The sequence below is a fragment of the Dama dama genome, chromosome 4 (genome assembly GCF_033118175.1).
Source record: "Dama dama isolate Ldn47 chromosome 4, ASM3311817v1, whole genome shotgun sequence".
NCBI lineage: Eukaryota > Metazoa > Chordata > Mammalia > Artiodactyla > Cervidae > Dama > Dama dama.
In genome coordinates this window covers 71,631,039-71,654,422 of record NC_083684.1, presented here as the reverse complement: position 1 = coordinate 71,654,422, position 23,384 = coordinate 71,631,039, and the positions used below count along the sequence as shown (strand labels likewise).

General features: G+C 41.7%; 1 protein-coding gene and 2 non-coding genes across 3 annotated transcripts in view; 1 reads left to right on the top strand and 2 right to left on the bottom strand.

The window, feature by feature from the left end:
- Positions 1-4,521: 4,521 nt before the first annotated feature.
- Positions 4,522-23,384, bottom strand: part of LOC133055253 (zinc finger and SCAN domain-containing protein 4-like) — a 29,548-nt gene continuing 10,685 nt past the window's right edge. Inside the window, exons 2-4 of the mRNA XM_061140668.1 lie at positions 6,368-6,634; positions 5,324-5,480; positions 4,522-5,231 (exon numbers count right to left, since the gene is read on the bottom strand). Of these exons, the coding sequence (XP_060996651.1) occupies positions 4,522-5,231; positions 5,324-5,480; positions 6,368-6,634 (1,134 nt within the window). The remainder of the gene's footprint in view (positions 5,232-5,323; positions 5,481-6,367; positions 6,635-23,384) is intronic.
- LOC133055398 (U6 spliceosomal RNA) lies at positions 7,287-7,393 on the top strand. The gene has a single exon (XR_009692673.1). It is a non-coding gene; the product is annotated as a U6 spliceosomal RNA (small nuclear RNA).
- Positions 13,223-13,329, bottom strand: LOC133055304 (U6 spliceosomal RNA). Its single transcript, XR_009692601.1, has one exon. It is a non-coding gene; the product is annotated as a U6 spliceosomal RNA (small nuclear RNA).

The following is a 23,384-nucleotide window of genomic DNA, read 5'->3' as shown; positions in this document are numbered from 1 at the left end:
ATCTGATCTCTTTGATGAGAAGTGATTATTGTCATAGTCTGGTGCAGGATGGAAAAGAATGTCCAAACATGAGACAGAATGAGCAGGAAATAAAGTTTATTAGAATGGGAGATTCTGTTAGAACAGCGGGCCAGCTCAAGGGAGAACTGACATTGAACAGGGGTTCTTAGTCCACTTTTATGTCTAGGGTACAAGGAGTGGGATAGGGGTCTTGCTGGTCATTTGCTGATTGGATGAGGCATGTATACCTGGGGGAAGAGTAGGGCAAATACCTTCTCTTTATGGGGTAGGAGGGAAGACAGGTTATACAGTTCCATTAATAGTTACAACATGGGGGCGGGAAGGATGATAAGGGTCTGGTTTTTCCATTCCGGCATTCCAAGACCCTCCTTGGTTTTATCTGCTCTTTCGTCCTTGTGTCAACACAATGATCATTCCTACTGTTATTGCAACGATTGCATCTGCGTGGGGAGTGGAGATGATTCCAGAAAACATTGTGAAATGAAAATCACTGAAAACTGTTAACGTAGTTTTTCAAAAATAGTGGCTGGATAGCTCTGGCAACATATCTGCAGAGGATTGAAAAACAAAAGATCTCAAAGAAAACTGAACAGGACATGTGAGTCTGAGAATCGACAGTTATCTGAGCAGTGGCTATGTGGAAACTTTGGCCACTCAGGATTTTGTCTTAGAAATTTGATTATTTTTTCATTCTTTAATACAGTAATACTTTGAAGTATAGTTTTAAGACTTTTCAAGTAGCCTTAAAACAGTAAAAACCTAAAATGGATAGGAATCTGGGGTGTCACGTTCATTCGATTCTTTAATAATTAAATGTTTAATAAAAAATTAAATGTTCAATGAGTATCTACTGATTTTCAAGCTCTATTGTAGTTTTGTATTTACATAAAGGTTTTTGCCACATTCCATACAGCCTGTAAAGCCTTTTTCCAGTGTGAACTCCCAAGTGGCCACTGAGATGGGAGTTTGGCTAACAGATTTACCCTATTCCCTATCCTACAAATAAGGTCTTTCCCAGTGTGTACTGCCTAGAGCTGAACACCTGAGCACTTGCTGTAAAATCTTCCTTACATTTGCTAGACTTGTAAAGCCTTTTCCTAATGCAGACTCTAAGATGGTGATCAAGAACGTTTTTGTGGCCAGAAAGAAGTGACCTGATTAGGCGCCTCTTATTCTTAGGACACGGAAGGGGGTAAGGTAGGGTGAGGACATGGAGAACCCTGAATTACATGACGAGGGTTGCTCAACACGGTGACTGCCATCCCCAGGTGTGGGTTGAGTGGGATCCCTAAGGGGAGGAGGAGAAGTACAGGATCCAAGCACATGTGTTATTCACCATCGTTGACCTTCAGACATCGCTGTGAAGTTTAGGGTGGGGGTGAAATTTCTCTCGAGACTTCCTGGGGCCAGACACCACATTCTTGAAGCTATGATGGAGTGTACAGACCCAGCAACAGACAATGACCGCCACCTGTGTGATGCCGGAAGTCCTGCCCCAAGCCCATGGTCCAGACACTCCGCATTACCCAGAGTTCCCACCGCTCCATAGGCTTTGGCAAGGGGCGCGCTGCGTCAGCCACAGGGAACAAGTGTAAACCGGCCCTACCAGGGACAATGGGCATGAGTTTGAGAAACTCCGGGAGATGGTGAAGGACAGGGAAACCTGGCGTGCTGCAGTCTGTGGGGTTGCAAAGAGTCAGACACCACTGAGCGACAACAGGGACAATGGGAAGTGGCGCTGCCAACTTCCAGGAGCAGAGGAAGAACTTAACTCCTTTTAAAAGAGACCAAAGACTGATTTCTGGGAATCTTGTCTGTAGATCACCAGAACGTTGAGAAAGAAATCACTTCAGCCTCCATCAAGCGCAGCTACTTCTATTTGGGACTGAAAATAACTGCTTGGCTGCACAGGTAGGGAAAGCCTCACAGAGCAGGAAGGGCAGCCCTTAGCAGGTAGCCTTGTTGTGCTTCGTCAAGCAGCACCCTGTTACTAGGCAACAGGTCTTGCTCAGCCATTGGCCAGTGCCTCAGTGGGCCCCGCCCACAAGCAACCAACGTCATTGAGCACCCTGGTAGTTGTCCTGCTTAGCTACTGGTCAGCACCGAGTGGGCCCCGCCCACAGGTAATTGTCAACGAGGGACCACTGGGGAAATGATTCAATCAAAGGTCATTAAGTGGAGAGTGAGGTAAGAAGCAGATTCAGACCTTCTCTTGGAGGCCCTCCAGCTCACCCACCTTGGGCTAGTGGGTGAGCTGGAGAGCCCAGGAAACAGACTGAGGTCTACATCCTGAGAGCTCCAGAGCCCTTATTAAGGCCTTCCACTAGCCGTGGCCCAGCCCTTGAGGCAGCGGTGAACCTCTCCCCCATCCCTTTCTCTGTGATCTAATAGCAGTGGCTGTTTGTGTGAGTTGCAGTCTGTGAGATCTGGTCTTCCACTTTGGGTGGCCTGAGGGGACAGAGGGCCAGTTGGGTTGGATGCCTGGCTTCCTCAGGGATGACAGCTGGGCAGGATATGGGAACCTGGCCCTGAAGGAGCTGCCAACTGAGATCTGCCTCCTCTTAGCTAGGACTGGGACCTTGGAGGGTGAAAGCTGTGCCTTGGGACTTTGCCCTTTCTTGTCAGGACAGATAATAACATCCATCTGGTAGAGACTTACAGGAACATCATTACCTGACCATGACCGGACCTCAAGAACAAAGGATCTGACACTGAGAAGTCTGCAACAGCCAACCATGCCCATCCCTCACCTCTTGCTTTTAAAGGGACTTGCTGAAACCTTTTAAATAACTTTGGAGTTCTTAGGGCATGAGCCACCCACCTCTGTGCGAATCTGTAATAAACCTTTCTCTGTTTAAGACTCTAATGTTTAGTATTGATGGGCTTCATTCTGTGTCAGGCACAAGGACTTGCGATTTCACTAACAATTTATGGCACCCCAGATAGGACCTCTGTGCCCACAGCAGGTTGATCCTGGCCAGGGGCAGCCCCTTCCCAAGTTCCCAGAAACTGCTCCAGGGAGTCTTCATTTTGCTCCAGGGAACTGGGAGGGATTCTCCCTGTCAGGCGCCAGCCACTCAAGGGAGGAGGCTGTTTGGAGCAGAGAAATGTCCAGATCTATGGACCACATTTCGTGTCACCTGGAGTAAGTCACTCAAGCTTGTGCAGGCTGGGAATTCTGTCCACTCCAAAAAATCCAACTGCCACTTAAAAAAAATTTTTTTTTATAAAGTCCAGTTTATTTTTTCTATTGCTGTTTCTGCTTTTGGTGTCTTATCTAAAATACCATGACCTAATCCAAGGTCATGAATATTTATTTATTTTAAGAGCTTTAGAGTTAAGTTCTAACATTTAGGTCTTTGATCCGTTTCAAGTTAATTTTTGTATCTGGTGTTAGGCTGGGGGTCCAATTTCATTCTTTTGCATTTGGATTTTTTTACTTATTTTTTACTAATTTGTGCTGAATCTTCATTGCTCCATGGGCTTCTTCTGTCGTTGCGGTGAGTGGGGGCCACTCTCTAGCTGTGGCGCATAGATTTCTAATTGTGATCGCCTCTCCCGCTGTGGAGCATAGCCTCTAGAGCATTCAGGCTTCAGTAGTTTCAGCACGCCAGTCCAGTAGTTGCAGTTCCAGGGCTCTATAGCACAGGCTGAATAGTTGTGGCGCAGGGACTTTGTTGCCCTGCAGCATGTGGGATCTTCCTGTATCAGGAATCCAACCTGTGTCTCCTGCATTCGCAGGCTCATTTTCCACCGCTGAACCACCAGAGAAGTCCCTAACTGCCACTTTTGAAGAGCCTGGAGCAAAAGTAGAGGGTCAGGAGCAAAAGTAGGGTGCTGAGCCCCACCTTGGGGAGCAAGCAAACAAGGGAACGTATTATTTGTTTTTGCTCCCCTCTGCTGCAGCAGAGACCTCAGTAAAGCCTTGCATGAATTTCTTTTCTGGCCTCTGATCAATTTCTGTTGATTAAGAAAGGAGGCCAAGAACCTATTGAGCTTCAGGGGAAGGTCGAGGCCTGGGAGGACAATAAGATCTGCTATCTTCAGCGGGACCCAGATCTCCCCAGATTCACAGTTTCTGAAAAGGTGAAGCCCACAAGATAAAGGGTGTGGACAGAGAACAGGGTAGCAGGCAGCAAAAGCTTCAGTGGACCACTATGAGCAGGGGATCATGTGTCCTGGCATGGGAACACATTGTCTTCTCATGTGGGGCTAAATTTTAAAAATAACACCAATCTTAAAGATAAATTCATGTACTAAACAGGTATTTACTAGTTGTTTGAAATGTGTCAGCTATTTCAAAGCACCTGGGAAAAGTTAGTGAAAAATACTGAGAAACCACATGTCTTCCTTAAACTTATATTTGGGTGGTGTGAGACAATGGGAATAACATGAGGAAATTATAAAGTATAATCTAAATGGAGAAATACTATGGAAATCTACATATTCACATACATATTTATATCCATTACATTGGGGCCGTAGCCAAGGAAGATTAATTTAGTGTGGAGCACTTTTGAGGGTAGTTTTCTGGTGAAACCTAAGATGGCGGTGGTAGGTGGAGGACTGGCGGAAGCATCTCTGGCAGAGGGAACACTCATAGGGCTTCTCTCCTGTGTGGGTTCTCTCGTGAGCCCGAAGGTTGGTTTTGTGGGTGAAGGCCATTTCACATGTGCTGCACGCGAAGGGCTTCTCTCCTGTGTGAATCCTCTGATGCACATGGAGGTCTGATGCCTGGAAGAAGCCTTTGCCACACTCGGCACAAACACATGTCCTCTCATTATTGTGTCTTTTCTGGTGAACTCTGAACCGAGAGGAATGCCTGAAGGTCTTGGGACATCTCTCACATCTGTATACTTCTGGGGCTCTATGAGATCTTTCCTGGTGCTCCCCATGTGCAGAAGTCCCCTCAGAGCTCTGGTGGGTAGAAACAGGCTCAGGGGTGACCTGGTCTGGTTCCACCTCCATGAGGACATCTTGAGAAGAGGGTCCTTTCAGGAATCTGTCCTGAAGCCTGGAGGGGCCTGGACTTGCTCCTCTTCTGGAGCTTCGTGGATTCTCCAGAGAAACACCTCCTTCTTCCAGCCTCGGACGGTTCTCTTCTTGGACAATGAGTAGGGAAGGTATTTGATTGCTTGGACTAGTAATACTGTCATTTACTTGATGAGTTTTCACAGAAATATTGCCATCATTTTCTTTATCTTCATTTCCTGTAGGAGGTGAAAAAGTGACTCAGTGAAGTTGCACCCAAGAAAGAGCCCACACAGGCCACCCCACTGGGATCTGGACTCTGCCCACTCACTTTGTCCTGTTTCTAGGGACGTATCTTGCATAGTCTGGGGTGGAGTCCTCATGTTCACCCCTCCTGTCGACAACTGATTGGTTAGATGAAAGATGATTTCTTTTAAGGGCATATTTTCTGAAAAGAGGGCTTCCTGCCCCTGCATGCGGACACGGACCTATTAAAAAAAAAAGGCATGATTATTCACACATGGATCTACTATGTGATAAAGCCGGTTTTGGAAAACCCGCCTCAGTCAAGCTTTCCCAATATCTTTGTACTGTGGGCTCCCACACCTCTTTGTCCTGCCCTTGTTTCTGCTTGTATCAAATTTCATGGTAATTTCTTTTTTAGTGTGTCTTCCATAATGAAAAAAGATGAATACTGAGAGTCCCTTGGACTTAAAGGAGATCAAACTAGTCAATCCTAAAGGAAATCAACCCTGAATATTCATTGGAAGGATTAAAGCTGAATCTGAAACTCCAGTACTTTGGCCACTTGATGCAAAGAGCTAACTCATTAGGAAAGACCTTGATGCTGGAGAAGATTGAAGGCAAAAGGAAAAGGGGGCGACAGAGGATGACATGGTTGGATGGCATAACCGACTCAATGGACATGGATTTGAGCAAGCTTCAGGAGATAGTGGAGGGAGGGAAGCCTGGCCTGCTGCAGCCCCTGGGGTCGCAGAGAGTCGGACACAACTGAGTGAACAATAACAAGGCTTTCTGAGGGAAGAACCAGCTCTTGTCAAGGCATTTCTCATCCCGAGGTTTCTGCCCAATTGACATTTTCTCAGTGGGGTCCTCTTAGCACTTCACCAATGAAAATCAATTACACTAATTAACATGTTGGTTCCTATATGCCTCACTGAGTAAACACATAAAATGTTGATTCTTGCTTACATGGGCTAGTAAATATTTGTCTGGGTGAGGAAGAGTGATCTGACTAATAACTTGGTCTACAATAACTTTTCTTTCTCTTCTTCCAGGCATTAACAACTGAATGTATTATTTATTCCTTACTCCTTTCTGCCCCTCATCCCAGAGGTCAGAACGCTCCACTTACCAAGTCAGGTAGCTTCATGCAGTCATCATGCAGATCTTCTGTGAATTTCTCCAGGTCTCCACCACTTGCTTTCCATTTCTCTTTCAAAGTAGACTTTTCACTGTAGTGCTTATTGATCATAAATTGTTCCAGGGCAAGTTGAAAAATAATTTCATCCTTGCTGTGTTTTTCTGGCTGCAGCCATAAATGAAATGACTTATAGAGTCTTTGCAGTTCCTGCCTTGCACATGAGTTATTGCCATTTTGCAATAAGCCAGGCTGAGTGTTCTGCAACTTAGAGATATCCTCTGCTGTTTGCAGAGTGGGTCCTCGCCTGGGGATAAAGACTGTATTTGCTGACTTTGGGTCATCCTTGGATGGTTCACACTGAAATGATGCTCTGAAACCTAAATCCATTCTTGGCAATGTTTCTTATAGATTCAGCTGCCAGGATTTAGTTCTTGATGTCCTTTGTTTCTGGAGATCTGCTTTAAAACAACATCAGGACACTTATAAATAATATTTTATAAGTTTTCCTATTATTTTCTTATCTCACTATTTAGGTAACAATCAAATGTTGCATAAATGCTGCATTTGTTGATAGTCTTGGATGCTTAAAGATCATACAATAGAAACAAGAGATTTGTATCTAATTATATATATCACCAGTATAATTAAAACAGAAAGAGAAAGCATACATTTCAGGCTCAGATAACTTCATACGTAAATTTTGAGAAACTTAAGAAAGTAATAACTCTAATAATACACAAATTCTCACAGAGCATAGGGAAAGAGAAGACATTCCTATTTTAATTAATGAACCCTCCTGATCATGAAACTTTACAAGTGCATTAAAGTAAGGACAACTACTGTCCAGTAATTTATATGAGTATAGATGTAAAAATCCTTAACTAAATATCTGCAAATGAAACCAAGTCATGTGCTCGCTTCGGCAGCACATATACTAAAATTGGAACGATACAGAGAAGAGTAGCATGGCCCCTGCGCAAGGATGACACGCAAATTCGTGAAGCGTTCCATATTTTTAAGCTTTTGCACAACAAAGGAAACTATAAGCAAGGTGAAAAGACAGCCCTCAGATTGGGAGAAAATAATAGCAAATGAAGCAACAGACAAAGGATTAACCTCAAAAATATACAAGCAACTCCTGCAGCTCAACTGCAGAAAAATAAATGACCCAATCAAAAAATGGGCCAAAACTAAACAGACATTTCTCCAAAGAAGACATACAGATGGCTAACAAACACATGAAAAGATTCTCAACATCACTCATTATCAGAGAAATGCAAATCAAAACCACAATGAGGTACCATTACACGCCAGTCAGGATGGCTGCTATCCAAAAGTCTACAAGCAATAAATGCTGGAGAGGGTGTGGAGAAAAGGGAACCCTCTTACACTGTTGGTGAGAATGCAAACTAGTACAGCCACTATGGAAAACAGTGTGGAGATTCCTTAAAAAACTGGAAATAGAACTGCCATATGACCCAGCAATCCCACTTCTGGGCATACACACCGAGGAAACCAGATCTGAAAGAGACACGTGTACCCCAATGTTCATCACAGCACTATTTATAATAGCCAGGACATGGAAGCAACCTAGATGCCCATCAGCAGACGAATGGATAAGGAAGCTGTGGTACATATACACCATGGAATATTACTCAGCCATTAAAAAGAATTCATTTGAATCAGTTCTTATGAGGTGGATGAAACTGGAGACCATTATACAGAGTGAAGTAAGCCAGAAAGATAAAGACCAATACAGCATACTAACACATATATGGGGAATTTAGAAAGATGGTAATGATAACCCTATATGCAAAACAGAAAAAGAGACTCAGATGTACAGGACAGACTTTTGGACTCTGTAGGAGAAAGCGAGGGTGGGATGTTTCAAGAGAACAGCATCGAAACATGTATATTATCTAGGGTGAAACAGATCACCAGCCCAGGTGGGATGCATGAGACAAGTGCTCGGGCCTGGTGCACTGGGAAGACGCAGAGGAATCGGGTGGAGAGGGAGGTGGGAGGGGGGATCGGGATGGGGAATACATGTAACTCCATGGCTGATTCATGTCAATGTATGACAAAAACCACTACAATGTTGTAAAGTAATTAGCCTCCAACTAATAAAAATAAATTAAAAAATAAATTAAAAAAAAATAAAAGAACTGATCTATACTTGAAAAAAAAAAGAAACCAAGTCATGTGTAAAGAAAGTATATTATGTGTAGATGAATTCTATGTTCTGCATGCATTTTGGGTTAAATTTCAAAAAGCCACATAATTTCAAAAATACCACTTTAATAGAACTGAAAGAACATACTACCACATAAGCAGATACATTGAATATGTTTAATAAAAGTCAGTACTCAATCCTAAGAAAGACACTTGCTCAGCTAGGAATAGAAGGACACTTTCACTGCGATAAAATAATTACAAAATAACTACAACAAAAATTACACTTAAAAGTACAACAAAAATTGTTCTTAAAAGTTTTATTCTTGGGATTGAGAGATGGAAGTCCATTGTCAACTCTATACAACATATGACTGGTATCCAGCCAGTTAAATAAGATCAGAAAATGTACCAAGGACTTCCCTGGTGGTCCAGTGGTTAGGACTCTGTGCTTTCCCTGCAGGGGACATGGACTCCATCCCTCGTAAGAGAGCTAAGATTGCATATGCTGCATGGCATGGCTGAGAAAAATTTAAAAATTTTAAAATGTAAAAAAGAAAATTATCAACTATTATTTATAGGCAGCCCGATTTTGTTTGGGAAAAAACCCTAAATATCTACAAATATTAGACTAGATGAATTTAGCAAGGTGCCTTTTACAAAGTCAATATTCCAAAAGCAATTTTTATAAGAGAAACATATAATTAAATAACTTTTATCACAATTTCCAACACTAAATACCTATGAACAAATCTAATGTAAGATATGCAAGTTATCTGTAGATAACGACGAGATAATAAATGTATGAAGAGAAAAGTCATATTTAGGAATTGATTGAAAGGCTCAATATTATTGGAAATGGAAGTTCTCTCTGGATGGATTGTATAGTCAATGCATTTTCCAGGACAATCCAGAAGATGTGTGTGTGAGAGAGAGAGAGAAAACTGACAAAGCAATTCTAAATGACATGTAGCGGAAAGCCAAAAAAATAGGATATTTCTGCAGAATAAATTTGGAGGGAGACTTCCCTGGTGGTCCAGTGGCCAAGACTCTGAGCTCCCAATGTAGGGGGCCTGGCTTCAACCCCTGGTCAGGGAACTTAGATCCCACATGCTGCAAATAAGACTCGGTGCAGGCAAACAAATAATAAATAAATAAAAATAAATATTAAAAAATAAACTTGGAGGATTTACACAATCAGATAGTAAAATACTATTGAAATTATAATAACTAAGATGGTGTCATAGTGCCACAAAAATAGAGCAACATAACAGAATAGTGTCCCAGCACAGAGTGACGTATATTCAGTCACCTGATTTACGGAAGACACAAGGCTGGCTCAATACAACTAAATAAAGTGTTGGTTGCTCTGTCCTATCTGACTCTTTGCAACCCCATGGACTGTAACCAGTCAGGCTCCTCTGTCCACTGAATCCTCCAGGCAAGAATACTAGAGTGGGTAGCCATTTCCTTGTCCAGGGGATCTTCCCGGAGGATTGAAACTGGTCTCCTGCATTATATGCAGATTCTTTACCATCTGAGCCAACAGGGAAGCCCCCAGTTAAAAAAGGCAATGATCTGTATAAAGTATGTCCTTTTAATTATTGTAAGAAAGTAAAATATTAGAAAAAATAGAGAAAAGGAACCAAATAGAAGCAATAGGATGCAACTCATACACTTTATTTCTCTGTGCTGAAAACTGCATCAGGCACAGACATCTTGCTGGCTACCCCAGTTACATCACTGAGACACAGTTCAATGATACATCACTTAGGAAAATTTCCCTCATTGCACTTCCTGTTTTGTTTTTCCCTCCAAAGTTACTCTTCCTTGTGAACAACATTTGTCTCTGCTTCACTGTGTTTATCAAATTGACAACTTTATTGTGGTCTATCTGTTTCTAATCCCTGCCCTTTCCCACTGGTGTGTGGAAGCAAGTACAGATGGCACTATAGTTAATAATACAGAATTACATATTTGAAAGTTGCTAAGAAAGTAAATATTTTCTATTTTTAATTTTTGAGAGTAAATCTTAAATGTTCTCATCATAAGAAAAAAATTTTCACAACTATATATGGTGATGATATTAACGACTTATTTTAGTGATTTTAATTAGCCACGAAAATAAGCTTTTTATTTAAAAAGTCGTGAAATTAAAAGACACTTGCTCCTTGGAAGAAAAGCTATGACCAACCTACACAGCATATTAAAAAGCAGAGACATCACTTTGCCAACAAAGTTCTAAGTCAAAACTATGGTTTTTCCAGTAGCCACATACGGATTTGAGAGTTGGACCATAAAGAAAGTGAGCGCCAAATAATTGATGCTTTTGAACTGTGGTGTTGGAGAAGACTCTTGGAGAGTCCCTTGGACTGCAAGGAGATCCAACCAGTCAATCCTAAAGGAAATCAATTCTGAATATTCATTGGAAGGACTGATGCTGAAGCTGAAGCTTCAGTACTTTGGCCACCTGATGTGAAGTGACTTCATGGAAAAGACCCTGATGCTGGGAAAGACTGAAGGCAGGAGGAGAAGGGGACAACAGAGATGAGATGGTTGGATGGCATCACTGACTTGATAGACATGAGTTTGAGCAAACTCCTGGACTTGGTGATGGACAGGGAAGCCTGGTATCCTATAGTCTATGGGTTGCAGAGGAGGACACAGCTGAGCAACTGAACTGAACTGATTTTAGTGATTATTTCACAATATTATAAATATCAAATCATTATATTGTACATCTGAAAGTTTGTTTGATGTTTTGGTGGTTGTTTTTTTTCTTTTTTGCACTGCTGGGCCCTTGGAAGTGAAAGCGTGGAGTCCTAACCACTAAACTGACAGGGAATTCCCCATTTGAAACTAATAATGTCATATATCAATTATACCTCACTAAAAAGTGATTAAGTCCATCTTGTATATAATTTGCCTATTTTTGTGTCCTTTTCAATTATCTATATGGTTAGTACTTCAAGGATTCATATATATATATATATTTTTTTTTTTTTTTCAATTTTATACCATAAAACAAAAGGGCTTGGTGGGAGCATGACAGGCACACAGAAAACAAGTTGTTTTCTGTTGCATACCTGCATGCTAAGTCATTTCATGTCCAACTTTGTTTGACCCCAGAGATTGTAGCCTGATAGGCTCCTCTGTCCATGGGATCTTCCAGGTGAGAATACTGGAATGGGTTGCCATTTCCTCCTCCAGGGCATCTTCCCCACCCAGGGATCAAATCTCTTAAATCTCCTGCATGGGCAGGCAGATTCTTTGCCACTAATGCCACCTGGGAAGCCCTGGTTTCTGTTAGTTGATGATATTTCACATTTGGTGTCAACCTCATTAAGCAGTCTGATCAGATCAACTGCCTTGATCTCATCAATAAAAAAGCAAAGATAAATCCAGAAGGACCCCATAGGAGAAAACTTAATACATTCTTTCCTTTTCTTAATGCATTTATTACATACTGGCAGATGGCCCTATATAATGCTAATCCTCTAAGGACACCCCGTTTTACCATTCTTTTCTCTCAGCGAAAAATATCAAATCCTTCCGAGCAGCACAGGGCCTAGCTGGGGAATGTATTCCCCTGACCCACATCTTAGGTGTTCTAGGTGGTCCTCCATATCCAAGTACACTGGTCTTTTGTTATTTTTCTGTAGATCCCACGCCCTCTCCGTCTGGGCCTCCCGCAAGTTCTTTCAGGACAACTCCAGGCACACACAGACCATCTGGTCACACTTGCAGACATGCACTCAATCCCACAGGGACACTGTGGGGCATTGAGGTTAAGACCTTGGAATTTGGGAATTCTCTGGTGGTCCAGTTAAGGATCTGCCTTGCAAAGAAGGGGACACAGGATCAATCCCTGCTCCAGGAAGTAAGATCCTGCATGCCCCAAAGTGTGCCAGAGCCGGGAAGGGAAGAAAAAGAAAGAAAGAAGTGTCTTCCATCAGGCCAGGTCTTTAAACAGAGTTCATAACATCAAACTCTCTGGGGCCAGAGAAGTTGTCAAAAAAAAACATCCTCTAAGCTTGGAAAAGTGGGCTTCCCATGTGGCTCAGTGGTAAAGAATCCGCTGGCTAATGCAGGAACTACTGGCGATGTAGGTTCCATCCCTGGGTGGGGAGGATCCCCTGGAGAAGGAAATGGCAACGCACTCCAGTATTCTTGCCTGGAGAATCCCATGGTCAGGAGAACCTGGCTATAGTCCATGGGGTCACAAACAGCTGGACACGACTGAGTGCCTGTACCTGAAAGCTTGGAAAAGCCGGTTCCTATGAATTTTCCCCACATACGAATGCACTGAGCTTTGGCTCGAGTACCAAGTTTACAGTTTTGCCTTTGTCCAGGAAACTCACCTCCTCCAGAAGACTGAACCTCAAGCTGGGTGATCCTGGGCTGACAGCTGAGGACTCTTCACCGTGTGACTTGCTCTCTGAACTGGGTTCATCTGGTCTGCCCTCCCAAAGCTCCTCCCTTTTATAGGGCCTAGGACAGTAATGCATTCAAAGGCATGATTGGATAAAACGGGCCTGGTGATGCAGTCTCCGGAATTTTCATCCAGCTCCAGCTTCCTATAGGTAAACTAATATTTCTGCAGTGAGGTGTGAGAACACGCACACTGATTGGAGGTATAAAGTTTAGTCTCATGTTCTGGTCAAGTTTTCTTTTTTTAATATAGAACATTTCATGAATATGCCTGTTGTCCTTGCTCAGGGGCCATGCTAACCATCTCTGTGTCATTCCACTTTTAGTACCTGTGTTGCCTCAGTGAATACTGATCAGGTTTTGTTCTAAGTGAGTGTAATAGAAACTTTTTTTTTTAAATGCATTTATTTATTTTTGGCTGTGCTGGGTCTTTATTACAATGCCCTGGCTTCTCATTGTGGTGGCTTCTCTTGTGCTCCACAGACCTCAGCAGTTGCACCACACGGGCTTAGCTGCTCCATGGCATGTGGGGTCTTCCCGGACCTGGGAGCAAACTGGTGTCTCCAGCATTGGCAGGTGGGCTACCCACTGTGCCACCAGGGAAGCCCCTTTGGTACCACTTGCTAATTTTCCAGGACTTGCGGATCGCGAGCGAGCCAGAGAACAAGGTTAATATTCTTTCCTCCTGTGCTAGTCTGGGGCTTGTGAGTCAGAGGGTTGCCCCAGGACCCCACCGGAGAGGTTCCTAGTCCAGCAAAGTTGCAGGGGCTGAAACTAAGATCATTTCAGTGGGAAGAGAGAGAGTGTTGATTATTTCACACTGACAAAGTACATCATTTGAGAGACTGAATGTGAGGACTGAGCGTGAAGTTGGAGTTTTAATGTTCTAAGGCTCCTGGTTTAAAAATTGGCTGTTGGCAGGGTCATGTACTGAGTGGGAAGAAAGGTGACAGGGGCTCCCCCAGGTCCCGCATGCCTCAACCAAGAGTTCTCATGCTGCAGCTAAAGATCCCGTGCACCTCAGTGAAGCCTGAAGATCTCGTGTGACATGACCAAGACCTGGTCAGCCAAATAAATAGCTTTTAAAAAAGAAAAAAAAGAAAGACAACAGGAGGAGATTCTTTGGAACTCCCCACCTCCCTTTCCCAACTCACGTGGAGTGAGTGACCACCCCATATAAGATGAGGGAGAGTAAGAGTATGGAAAACAAAAGGATTGTATTTGACAAGAAAGGGACCAGTGCAATAGCCTGGTCATTATCTGTTCTCTTCTTTCAGTTGGATCCAGGGTCAAACCACTTTTCACCCTTCCACTGCCAGGACCCTCAGTCCTGTCAACTGAAATTCAATTAACAATCAAGAAGAAAATGGAAACTTTTATTCAAGTCAAACTGAAGGTTATAATCCATAGACAGGATTTCAGAATCTCTGAGAACTGTTGCACCTCTTAGAAGTCGAAGGCACAGTTGTATACAGTTTTGAGACAAACGACCGTACATCAAAGTGACATACAGACATTTTACATAAGCTTCACTAACGCTACAGGGTCCAGGTCAGCGCATGTACAAGGCAAGCAACAAGTCCCTAAGACTCCTACAGAGTTGGGAAACAACGCTAATCCTTTAAGACAGGAGTCCCCAGTCTCCAGGATCTAATGCTTGGTGATCTGAGGTGGACCCGATGTAATAATAATAGAAATAAAGTGCACAATAAATATAATGTAGTTGAATCATCCTGCAACCATCCCCAGCACCCCATTCCATGGAAAAATAGTTTTCCACAAAACTTGTCCCTGGGGGGCTTCCCTGGTATTTCAGTGGCCAAGACTCTGTGCTCCCAGTGCAGGGGGCCCAGGTTCAGCCTCTGGTCAGGAACTAGATCCCACATGCCACAACTAAAAGTCAGCACGGCTAAATAAAAAATATATGTATATATATATATTTTTTTTTAAAAAGAAGTTACATTATGCAACTTCCTTGGCCGTCTGGTGGTTAAGATACTGCGCTTCCACTGCAGAGGGCATGAGTTTGATATCTGGTCAGGGATCTAAGATCCCATAGGCCACGTGGCCAAACAAAAAAAAGTTAAGACGCTAGTGTCAGAAGAAAGAGAAAAACAAACCACATTTCTTTTTATGGTTCACCAGGAATTCCCTCCTGTGAGGGAATCTGGTTAATGTATAACACAGATGCACACAAAAGGGGGAGAGGCGAGGCCCAAACAAACACACAGAGCATTTTATGCTTCAGTTGCCCTGTCTTACCTTCAAATATAAGCTTTACGTCATTAGTCCAGCCTCTGTGTCTTGGCCTGCTGAAGCCAACTCCCGACTGGCCTCTGGTCTTCTCGCCAGGCTTCAGTCTATCCTTAACGTGGCCACTAGAGGGCGCCTGTTCCACAGCCCTCCTGTCCTGCTGCGGCCCCACCTTGACTGAGCAGAATTTCCCAAACCGGGAGGGGAAGGACCTGCCGCCCCCATCCCACCACCCCCGTCCTTCCCGTCTGCCTGAACACACTTTCTTCTTCTTCTTCTCTTCAAAGGGTAAGTAATCTCAGATAATCATTGAGAAAGAGAATCAGAGCCATCGCTGACACCAACTCTGAGCAGGCTTGGCAACTTCTAGTAATTTTAGATGGGGAAACAATGGAAACAGCGACAGACTTCATTTTCTGGGTCTCCAAAAGCACTGCAAGATGCTGCAGCCATGAAACTAAAAGACGCTTGCTCCTTGGAAGACAAGTTATGACCAACCTAGACAGCATATTAAAAAGCAGAGACATCTCTTTGACGACAAAGGCCCGTCTAGTCAAAGCTATGGTTTTTCCAGCAGTTCATGTATGGATGTTGGACTATAAAGAAACCTGAGCGCCGAAGAATGGATGCTTTTGAACTGTGGTGTTGGAGAAGACCCTTGAGAGTCCCTTGGGCTGCAAGGAGGTCCAACCAGTCCGTCTTAAAGGAGATCAGTCCTGGGTGTTCACTGGAAGGACTGATGCTGAAGCTGAAACTCCAATACTTTGGCCACCTGATGCGAAGAGCTGACTTATTTGCAAAGACCTTGATGCCGGGAAAGATTGAAGGCGGGAGGAGAAGGGGACGACAGAGGATGAGGTGGTTGGATGGCATCACCGACTCAATGGACATGAGTTTGAGCAAGCTCCCGGAGCTGGTGATGGACAGGGAGGCCTGGTGTGCTGCAGTCCACGGGGTCGCAAAGAGTCGGACACGACTGAGCGACGGAACTGAGCTGATTTATTTATTTACTTTTGGCTGTGGGGGGACTTCCGTTGCTGCCCGGTGCTTTCCCTGTTGCAGGGCGGGGGTCGGGGTGCGGCTTCTCTCATTGCTGCTCACCGCAGCGAAGGATAGCCCCAACTGGTCACAAGTGGAGAAAGCTTCCGCAGTAACAGAGATCCAGTGGAACCAAAAATATACGTATGTTTTTAAAGTGTCTTTGTCTTCCAGAGATAGTCACTGAAGTATTTAGGGGTGCAGTGATACAACGTCTGGGGTTAGCTTTAACAGGAGAAGGTTTGCAAGGGTGACAGGGTAGGATAACATAAACTGAGTTTCTCTGTGAATTGGTTCTGTCGATGGTTGTGATGGATTCACACAGTTACTCCATCCTTTTCAATTTTGCAAATGTTTGTTAGATTCCATAACATTTTAAATGTTTCGGTAATTACGAGATGTTGACAGTTTGTTTTCTCCTACAGTTTTATTCTTTTTTTCTCTAAAGCACCATCTATGACTTGAACAACTTTGCAAACTGTAAAATCTGCTTAAAACATTGAATCATTCCCATTTTTTTTTATTGTTAATAGGTCTGTGCCATTATCCGTGTTTTAAAAGCCTGCACTTTTATATATTAAATCTACTAGGTTTTAATTTTTGTGTTTATGTACAAGCACATAAATATATGTATTTATTTTAATGACACGAAGTAGAGTTTTAGTTCTCTTTTTCCAATAGCGCTCGTATTTTAAAAATTCATTTTCACTCAACTATTAAATCCCTTATCTTTTGCATATTATACACTAATTTCCTTCTTATGTCTCAGTCTCTTCAGTCCTGTCTCTCTTACCCTCACTACTTTATGTTATTTACACACAATGCTTTATGTTATTTACTCTCGAATACATAGTCAATATCACGGACTTTAATATATGATTCTTTACTAAATACATTGCGTTTGAAATTTTAAAAAATCTAGTAGAACTGTATCTCCCTCTAAATATGATTTTATTTGACTTCTTGTTTTTTGTCTGTGTCATGTGGCTTGTGGGGATCTGAAGCTGGGGGTTCACCCAGCAACTGAACCTGGACCACTGTAGTGAAAACACTGGCTCCTAACCACTGGACTGCCAGGAAATTCCTATTTGTCTTCTTTTTATCAGGTATTTAGAAATATTAGCATTTACATTATAAAAATCATACCATTCTAGCTGATTGAATTGTATTATATTTAAGTGTCCCACAAAGGACTACGTTTTGTCTTTATGTTTATTTAGATCTGCTTCTAAGTTCTTCAGTTTTTTTCAATGTTTTCACATATTTACTTAATTCTATGGTTGAACACATTTCCATAAGATGTTTTTCCTCATATTTTCAAAGATAATATTCTCTCTGGAGAGAAAATTTGTATTTTTAAAAAATTTGCATTTGAGGACTTCCCTAATGATCCAGTGGTTAAGATTCCATGCTTCCACTGCAGGAGCTGTGGGTTCAATCCCAGGTTGAGGAACTAAGATCCATGTTATGGTCAAAACATTAAAAAAAAAAAAAAAAAACACAAAAACCTTGCATTTGTGTATATGCTAAACTCATTAATATGAATAGAAAATAATTTTACTCTAGAATATTTGGCATATATACAACTGAATTATATACCAGTATTAAAACTGAATTCATGTATGCCCATAAATATATTCATGGTAATATTTTGTCTTTTTGATTGAGAATGCCACACATTTAATGCTTAAGTAGTGGTTTCCAGCAATGCGATTAGATTTCTACCCAATTTTAAACTGCTACTTAAGATATAACCATAGCATAATAGAAACAAAAAAGAAAGGAAAAAATTACTATGTCTGAGTTTTTTTAGAAAATATATATTGTACATTAGCTTATCGCCTTCATATACTGCACGATTATTCATTACCAAGGTCGGGAAGGGAGAGATCACATACTTCACCTATATCAAAGACATCATTTGTTTGCCTGCATATGGTTTCAGCTATAATTTTTGTAATTCTTAAAACTGAGAATCTTTCAAACAGCCATCTGGATCTGATGACCTGGTTTTGCTGTTGTTCAGTTGCTAAGTCATGTCTTTGTGACCCCCATGGACTGCAGCATGCTAGGCTTCCCTGTCCTTCACCATCTCCTGGAGTTTGTTCAAATTCATGTCCATTGAGCCGATGATGTTATCTAAACTTCTCATCCTCTGTTGCCCCCTTTTCCTTCTGCCTTCAATCTTTCCCAGCATCAGGTTCTTTTCCAATGAGTGGACTCTTTGCATCAGGTGGTAACACAAGTTAAAAATTGGCCAGTGGTTGGAACCACAGCCACTTGGGGGGGGGGGGGTCTTATGATTTTCCAGGTTATACATTTGCCTGCCTGGTTGACAACACTGGTGTTCCCTGAGACTTCTTAAATACTTCACAGGTAAATTGTTCCCGAGTTGTTTCTGTAATTTTCCATGGAAAACATTATCATCAGTAGTAATTGCTTTCAGTGATTTGAATAATGCACAAATATTTTTTCAAGATAATCTCAACTCCCTCTGAAAGTATTGCCACTGAAATGACAGGTGACAGGATAATCACTTCCCAATAAGGAGATGACATCATGGTATTCCAGACCTTCATCTTGGGTTCAGTTGCGCCTTTCCACACCTGCACAGATGCTGTCTGGGAACACACAGTCCTGACTGCCAATGATTTGGTAAGGATCTACTTTTTAGCTGTCAGATTCACAAGATAATTATATTACAGATAATTCAGTTTAAAACACCAATATACATCAAATTCTCTCTCTTGTGTTCCCTGGGATGGGAACACAAATATACCTTTGTATACAGTGAGGAATTATGCTTCCTGCACACATTTGATGCATTCCTCCCCCTCTGCCCACTCCTCTGCTGCCTGATGTCTCTCCCCTTTCCTCTCCTTTTCAGCTTCTATGAAATCTTCCTTCACGTTTCTTTGAGTAAAGGTGCTGACCTCACAGCGTTCACTCTGAAGACTTCACACTTCAGGCAAGTGCCCAGCAACTAGATAACGATGCTGATCTCCCAGCTCTGAGTGGCGAGTTACCTGAGGCCTGAGTGAGAGGACGGAATGCATATTTGGTTTTGTTGTATCTTCTTGTTAGCCTGTGGTGCTAAATAGTGTCTTTAATAATATAATTCTACAATTTCAGTCATCAATGTGTTAACATTTAGCTCTTATTTAGAAAACTGAAAGTCTTGTCGTTCTCCTTTTAAGGAAATAAAATGTTTATTTTTTAAAAACCCCAAAATATGCTTAATTTTTGTGGGGTTTAGAAAGAAAAAAGAATAATCAAAGACTTCAGTACCTTAAGATCATCATATTATCATGGTATGTAATGTAACCAGATGTTAAGTGCCTCGCTGTTCACCTTCTGTGATTAATCTTTGCTCTGTCTCCTCTCTAAAATGTATGTTTATTAATTTAAAATGATAATAATACTAATCAAATAAAATTCTGACTAGAGAATTTGTTTGATGGTCATGTTCAAATCCTTCTCTAGGAGAACGGGAGTCACTTATTTTAGGGCCTCCCTTTGTTACTCAAAACCTTGCAATTCAGGAAATATCATGATCCTTTACTATCATGTATTGCTGAAGTTTTTAATAGCTGGAATGATTAATAACCACAGCAAATTCCAAATTGATGGAATCCTGGTTTTTCTATGTAAACAAATTTTTATTAATTGGCATGTTCTATCTTCTTACTTGTTTTTTGAAAATGTATTTCTTTTTAAGTGGAGGATAATTACTTCAAATATTGTGTTGATTTCTGGCATACAACAACATGAATCAGGAGTAAGTTCTTCCTACCTGTGTTATATTCAATTTTTTGATGTCTCTTCCTAAAGATTCTCAAATCTTTGCCTTTCTCACCATTTACTTCACTGTCTTAATGTTATTACAAATTTTTATTTCATTAGTTATAGCCAAACTTCCTCCTTTAAGTCTTAAATATTTTCTAAATGATAAAATTTTAATTGTAAAACTACAAATTTTATTATGAACATTTTCACCAATCAAGATGTGTATAAATTTAAGGTGAATATTCAGTCTGACACCCCCTACCCTTCTCCTTTCCACCTTCTTACCTCAGATAAGTAGCCCTGCTTCACTTGGTGAATACTTATACTCAGTCACTAAGATTTCTTTTAAACCACATCTGCTGATTTATGGCAGAGTGATTCATCTTCTGTATCTCTTATAAAACATACTAATCATGTCCAAGTGATGTGAATGAACATCAGTAATGAGATATGTTCACCTCCTACCCATCCCTCCACCTGGCCAGATTTTTTCATCACTAGTGTTGTAGCTTGTTTACTGAGGCATGTCCTCACACTTTAATACAAAATGCTTTTTTTGTTTCAGTTACTGAAATATGACTGAAATGTATTTTACACAGCATTTAATTTACTTAATCCTAAACTGCACAGTCATTTTGGAGACGAGATGAGAAAACAAATCTTATAAATATGTAGAATTTTATATTGATAAAATGTATAGAATTTTATGTGTTCAGCACACTAAATGAATTTTTAAATTTAAATTTGTGCCTGCTTTGTATCCTTTGATATTCCATCAGAGGAAGATACAGGAAGGAATGGAAGAAGTCCAGGGACAAAGAGCTTATTATACTCGCAGGTCTTAGAGAGACAGTCACTGGTGGCAAGAGGAGGCCACAGGGGGAGAGCTCACCCAGCGAGAGGTACACCCAAGTAGGTGGGGCGGAGAGAGAGAAAGGGGGGGTGGATCTGTGGGCCAGGGCCTTTACTGGGGTGCAGGGGGGCGCACACAGCACAGGGTGAAAGACGGGACCTCACTGGGCGGGGTGCGTGCTCCGCCGTCCCAGGAGGGGAGGGCGAGGAGGGAACCGGGGGCGGTGGCCGGCTTTCACGCTGGCGCCCCGGTCACTCTGGTGACTCTGTCTACACCCTACACCCTGTCTACTCTGTCTACACCCTGTCTGTGGGGACGTGCAGGCAGCAGGAGAATATGGAGTTTGAAAATGTACAATGTAGAAAATTGCAAAATTTGTTTACAATTTTAAAATTATATAATTTAACATTTTTACAGTTTTTAAATTAAAAAAATTTTTTTTTGTTGCACTGCCTAGCATCTGAGATATTTCCCAACCTGCTAATGAACCTGTGTTCCCTGAGCTGGAAGCTCAGACTCTTAACCACTGGATCACCACGGAAGTCCAAGCCCATGTTTTACAAATTTCAAAGTTTAAATCATATTTGATTAGGATTTTGATAGAGGAGTTTTGATAGAAAAGATACATTATGTAACTCTTTATTAGAGGACATTAACCCTAAAATGAAATTCCAACACTCACATGAATATGTGAAATATTCCGTGTCCTTTTCAATATAACTTGGCTTATGAGAAAATGATAGTTTATAATGTGTGATTTCTTTTCTAAACATTGTTTATTCATATTCAGTTCCCCCCAAAAAGCACTGAGGTTATAATCACCTCTTGGTGTTCTACGTATCTAAATGTTTTCATTTTATTTTTTTGCTTTAGGAATCATTCAGCACAAGATACTATAAAAGTGAAAAACTTCTAATTTTTATAAATATGGAGATGAAAAAATGTTTAAATCCTCAGGTTTCATACATGCTTAGTAATACTCTGCCCAGGCAACATCGAGAGGCTACACTGCAGCGTTTTTCCCTAAGATATTAACAGTTCCTTATATGTAGAGCTAGTAGTTATTTTTTCCCCTAAGATTATTGTTGGAAATATAGCTCTAGTGTCCTAACTAAATCTCCAAAGATTTTAATATTCTATGTTAAATAAGTAATTTCTCTAAATTAATTAATGAACTTTTATCATATGTAAACTTCATAGACTTCAGTGCAGTTTAGTTCATTTCAGTTCAGTGGCTCTGTTGTGTCTGACTCTTTGTGACCCCATGGACCACAGCATGCCAGGCCTCCCTGTCCATCACCAACTCCCAGAGTTTACCCAAACTCATGTCCATTGAGTTGGTGATGCCATCCAACCATATCATCCTCCGTCGTCCCTTTCTCCTCCCACCTTCAATCTTTCCCTGCATCAGGGTCTTTTCAAAGGAGTCAGCTCTTCGCATCAGGCGGCCAAAGTATTGGAGTTTCAGCTTCAGCATCAGTCCTTCTAATGAACACTCAGGACTGATTTCCTTTAGGATGGACTGGTTAGATCTTGCAGTCCAAGGGACTCTCAAGAGTCTTCTCCAACACCGCAGTTCAAAAGCATCCATTCTTCGGCACTCAGCTTTCTTTATAGTCCAGCTCTCACATCCATACATGACTACTGGAAAAACCATAGCCTTGGTGAGACGGACCTTTGTTGACAAAGTAATGTCTCTGTTTTTTAATATGCTGTCTAGGTTGGTCATAACTTTCCTTCCAAGGAGTAAGTGTCTTTTAATTTCATGGCTGCAATCACTATCTGCAGTGATTTTGAAACCCCCCAAAATAAAGTCAGCCACTGTTTCTACCATTTCCCCATCTATCTGCCATGAAGTGATGGGACCGGATGCAATGATCTTAGTTTTCTGAATGTTGAGCTTTAAGCCAACTTTTTCACTCTCCTCTTTCACTTTCGTCAAGAGGATTTTCAGTTCCTCTTCACTTTCTGCCATAAGGGTGGTGTCATCTGCATACCTGAGGTGATTGATATTTCTCCTGGCAATCGTGATTCCAGCTTGTGCTTCCTCCAGCCCAGCGTTTCTCATGATGTACTCTGCATATAAGTTAAATAAGCAGGGTGACAATATACAGCCTTGACGTGCTCCTTTTCCCATTTGGAACCAGTCTGTTGTTCCATGTCCCGATCTAACTCTTGCTACCTGGCCTGCATACACATTTCTCAGGAGGCAGATCAGGTGGTCTGGTATTCCCATATCCTTCAGAATTTTCCACAATTTGTTGTGATCCACACAGTCAAAGGCTTGGGTGTAGTCAATAAAGTAGAAATAGATGTTTTTCTGGAACTCTCTTACTTTTTCAATGATCCAGCGATGTTGGCAATTTGATCTCTGGTTCCTCTGCCTTTTCTAAAACCAGCTTGAACATCTGGAAGTTCACTGTTCACACATTGCTGAAGACTGGCTTGGAGAATTTTGAGCATTACTTTTCTAGC